At 35.9% G+C, this 4,461-nt stretch overlaps 1 protein-coding gene across 1 annotated transcript; it reads left to right on the top strand.

The window, feature by feature from the left end:
- Positions 1–201: 201 nt before the first annotated feature.
- Positions 202–3,679, top strand: LOC138323643 (RYamide receptor-like). Its single transcript, XM_069268395.1, has 2 exons — positions 202–1,230; positions 1,591–3,679. Exons 1-2 carry the CDS (start codon positions 469–471, stop codon positions 2,056–2,058), a joined length of 1,230 nt encoding a protein of 409 aa, XP_069124496.1. The 5' UTR covers positions 202–468; the 3' UTR covers positions 2,059–3,679.
- Positions 3,680–4,461: the final 782 nt, after the last annotated feature.

Raw genomic sequence — 4,461 nt, forward strand, 5'->3', positions numbered from 1 at the left:
TTAAAAATGTTAAATTCTTCTCGTGCAGCCAGTTTTGCGCATGTTCCACAAAAACTATACATGAAGGAAACTTTTAAGGCCGAATGGTATTAGTACTGTCGTTAATTCACCCATCGAGGTTTTTTAGACGTGTATTGTTTATGAAGTTGTTAATATATACATTTTAATATATTTTGCTTTGTTTCAGACTCCAAAGAAATAGATAAAGGATCCAGTTACTCTATACGGACAATAACCATATCTTGGACCTTATTCACTATTCTTCCTTCTGAGTATTCCTGGAATGAATGTCTCCTTCTGGTGTGACACAGTCCATGTTGTGAGACGATTCGATAGTAAAAAAATATGTGTTTCATTAGAAATATTTCATATCTCTGAACGTGTTGAACATAACGGTGTATATTGTGTCTAGCACGTGAAAACGCGAATTAACAGCAGCAAGTAAAAAGGTTTTCCAATAGAAGGATAATGGAGACAATTATGGAACCAAGTTATATTGTTAACAAAAGTGTGAATATGAATTCCTCTAATGATGGGTCCACGGGACCCGATAACTACGGCATCCCGGAAGTTTTCCAGTTTATACTGCTCGGATTGTACGCAGTTACGTGCATGGTGGTACTATATGGAAATAGCATGATTTGTTATACAAATTTCAAGATTCAAAGCTTTCGGACTGTGACAAACTTCTTCATCGTCAGTCTTGCAATAACTGACATCATGATGACTCTTTTGTGTGTTCCCTTTTCTATACTAAGTAATCTATTTTTCCACTATTGGCCATTTTGGAGTTTCCTATGTCCAATCATGATGTTTATGCAAACCAGCAGTGTGTTACTAAGGTCATTCATGTTGGTTGCCATGACTTGTGACATGTACCACGTTGCGACCAAGCCTTTGAAGCCACGCCTCTTGACAAAATGTCGGGCAAGGATACTTGTGACTTGTATATGTATTGTATCTTGCGTTATTTCTTGTCCGACCTTTATTTACTCGCACATCGAATACATGGAATATGAGCCTGGATCCAAAGGATTATGTGTGGAGACATGGCCCGACGACTTCGTCCGTAGTGTCTATGGGGTGTTTATCATGGTCCTCCAGTACTTTATGCCTCTCATCGTCATCGCAGTCACATATATCCATATCGGTGTCCTTATATGGATAAAGCGAACACCTGGTGAAGCCATCACAGCACGAGATGAAAGACAAGCCTCGTCAAAAAAGAAGGTAAAGTTACACAAAGCTGATAACTTAAGGTCGTCATTCATTTAGAACAATTAATACCAAAGCTGCAACAAACAACGGCTCTTTTTTTCCAAAAACAAAAATACACAAATCGACAATAAACCGCCAATCTTTTGGTTTAAGAACAATACACAAAGCTCATTATGTTTGTCTTAAACAATATGCTTATCATATACATTATGGAAAGCACGACTTATCAATTTTGACGTAAGTGTTGATGTGATGTAAATATTTAATTAATTTTTATTGTTTTATTGAAATATTTGCTTTTTGAATTAGCTATAAATACGATACTAAAATCTTTGTGCTAAAAAGTTAATTAATTGACTTTATTTTTTTCAGACAATCAAGATGATAGTGGTTGTTGTGGTCGCGTATCTGTTGTCATGGTTACCGCTACACGTGATCACCATCGTGGGAGACCTTGACCAATCTATATTCGACGCTGGTTATGTCCATATGATGTGGCTGTCTGCTCATTGGTTGGCGTTCAGTAACTCCGGTGTCAATCCAGTGATCTATTTTTGGATGAATTCAAAGTTTCGCCATAGTCTTGTTGTGTGTATTAACTCAAAATGTTGCTTTCATGGCAAAGACATGAAAAGTTTAGACTACAAGAATTCATTTGCTATGGCGTCATACCGGAAGTCGAACGGTTGCAGTAGAAGGAATTCGATTGGTAATGACACCACGATGACAGTGACGTCATATCAATGTCGCACGCCTTCTCCCAGGGGTTTGCAGACCGATCGCTTCTTCAAAGACAGCAATGGAATAAAATTACAGAATTCCAAAGCCGACAAAGTATGAGCCTATCACAAAGTGTACGTTAAAAGTGTACTAAATTTCATGTATCATGACATCACATCCCTTTAGTCTTATGAAAAGGTTCAATGATAATCATCCTGGTTTACTTAATATAATTCTACAGGATCTCTCATAGAGCTTCTTTAATCTTCGAAGAAGGTCTTCTTATCAGTAAGGTCCATTTCGTCGATGTAAATATTTTTTTCGTCTTCAGGAGGTTTAATTAAATCCATAGTATTTATTGCGCCATAATTCAGTCTCGATGTCCAACGATAATTTTAATCACCGTAAATTAAAGCGGTATATATCTAATCTCTTTAAACCCTTTAATCATTCGGTATTTGCATAGTACAGAGTTATCTGCCCTTACCGTTAGATATTCATTGTTACGTCGCCATTTTGTGAGTGACACGTCATGTCATATAATTCAGTGAAAACGACTTAATTTTTGCTCGTGAAATAACGACATCACAATCGATACCTTTTCGCAAGGGCAGACAACTCTGCAATATGTAACGACGTAATTTCATTGTAACGACAATGGACTGAATCGTTCACTGGTGAGGAAGTAGATAAATTGGTAGATCATTCGTCTAATGTTCGAAAGATCCCTGGTTGGAACCATAGTCCAGCCGTTATATTTGTTTCTTCTTTTGTTACAAAATAAGAGCCCGACTTATTAACCAGGAGCCATCCTTAATACTCCTGTGGTTACTAGCATTTTCGTGATACCCATCCCTGGACTGCATCAAAGTTAAACTGAAGGCATTTCAGGTGAAACCACCTGACCAATCACATACCTGCAGAGACTTCCTATAAATATTCTGAGACAGGGCGATGGCCAACTTCAAAGCCATACAGTGTTCCCTCATTTGACTAGTTTAATTTGCAACAAAGGATCAAAGTACCACTCACATATGTTGTCACACATATAACCTTTAGTTTTACTATATGACATATTCAATAATTAAATATCACGACAGAAATATGACCCCCTTTCGATATTGAGCTCTATATGGCTCGTTTGTCTTTAATGACTTCGATAAAGGAGGAATACATTTTTGAGTTTGGTCCTTCATTGTTGATGAAGTAGCTCAATTAATGGAATAATAAATGTATTTGTATGGCCCCAGGTTTGAAAACCAGATTGACCACTACAACTTTCCCCTGTTACAGTTTAGTTAATGTTTTAATTGCAGTGCAAGTGCATTAAAACTGTTGATAGCTTACTCAAATGAAAAGGTTTTGCATACATCTGTGAAGGGTGCTAAACAGTTTAAAGTAAAAAAAAAAAATGAGTGAAGAAAATGTGTTTTATTTTATCTACATTGAACGTGTAAATGTACATTGCTTGTGTGATGTGAATTGATCGCAGCATTAAATGTGAATGTACTATATACTGCGTAATTTCACAGTCGCTTTATTAGTATGAAGTATATTAAGTATATTATGAAGTATATGATTCATGCGAAAGAGCCTGAAAGTAACAAATGATTATGCGTTCGCAACAGGTAAATCTATTGGTTTGAAAATATGTCGTCATAATATAACGCCTCTTCTGATTGGCTGTTGGAGCAGCGTAATACTGTCCAAAGAGAATAGTTCATATTTATACAGTTATGTCCGCCATATATAATTTGACATTTCATCAGTTATGTCCGCCATGGGGACTACTCAGGAAATCAAATATGCTCAGTAGTCTTAGATACACCCGGTGATCTCTCCCCTACTGCATTTATGCTTTTATGTAGATCATGATATTCACCCTCGCGTTGATACCAGAAATTAAGCAAAGATTAATTGTTGATACCATCATTAACTTTTTTTTGCCGATAACTTACCTCAGATTTGTCAATGTTTAGTTGTGAAACTTAATATGAATGTATTTTATAAATACCGTTTATCGTTTTTCCTATGTTCCTTCCAACTAATTGATTTACAATCAAACCTGCCTTAGAGACCATCCCCCTGTAACGACCACCTGCTTTTAAAGACTAATTTTTAGATCCCAAATGGTCAATTTCAACATAATCTGACCTGTGTATAAAGACCACTTGTCTATAATGACCAGTTTTCTTTGTCCATTCGATGTTCTTTACAGACATATTTGACTGAATTTTGCTATATCAACTCTTGTTAATTAGGTCATCTATTGGTCTGACCTCGATTTCTCGAAACAAAAAAGTGCAGATTTAAGTTAAAATGAAAGTTTTTTCTCCTTATGTAACTTATATGAAAATTTATGACTTAACTCAGTTTTTGACTTATATATCTCGTTTTGATTAATTGTTGTATTATTGTTTTGTTTGGGATTTACTTTGTTTCATTTCTGTTTAAGTTTGTTCCTTCCCATTCCATTGTTCTTTATTCATTAGTAAGACAGCTATGAGTATTTTACTGGTGGCT

The sequence above is a fragment of the Argopecten irradians genome, chromosome 5, assembly GCF_041381155.1.
Source record: "Argopecten irradians isolate NY chromosome 5, Ai_NY, whole genome shotgun sequence".
Classification (NCBI taxonomy): Eukaryota; Metazoa; Mollusca; class Bivalvia; order Pectinida; family Pectinidae; genus Argopecten; species Argopecten irradians.

What these genes read in the sequence shown, in the direction of transcription:
- LOC138323643 (XM_069268395.1), top strand. Translation starts at nt 469, where the DNA reads ATGGAGACAATTATGGAACCAAGTTATATTGTTAACAAAAGTGTGAAT. An exon ending in AAGCCTCGTCAAAAAAGAAG is followed by an intron (nt 1,231 to 1,590) that starts GTAAAGTTACAC and finishes TATTTTTTTCAG; the next exon opens with ACAATCAAGATGATAGTGGT.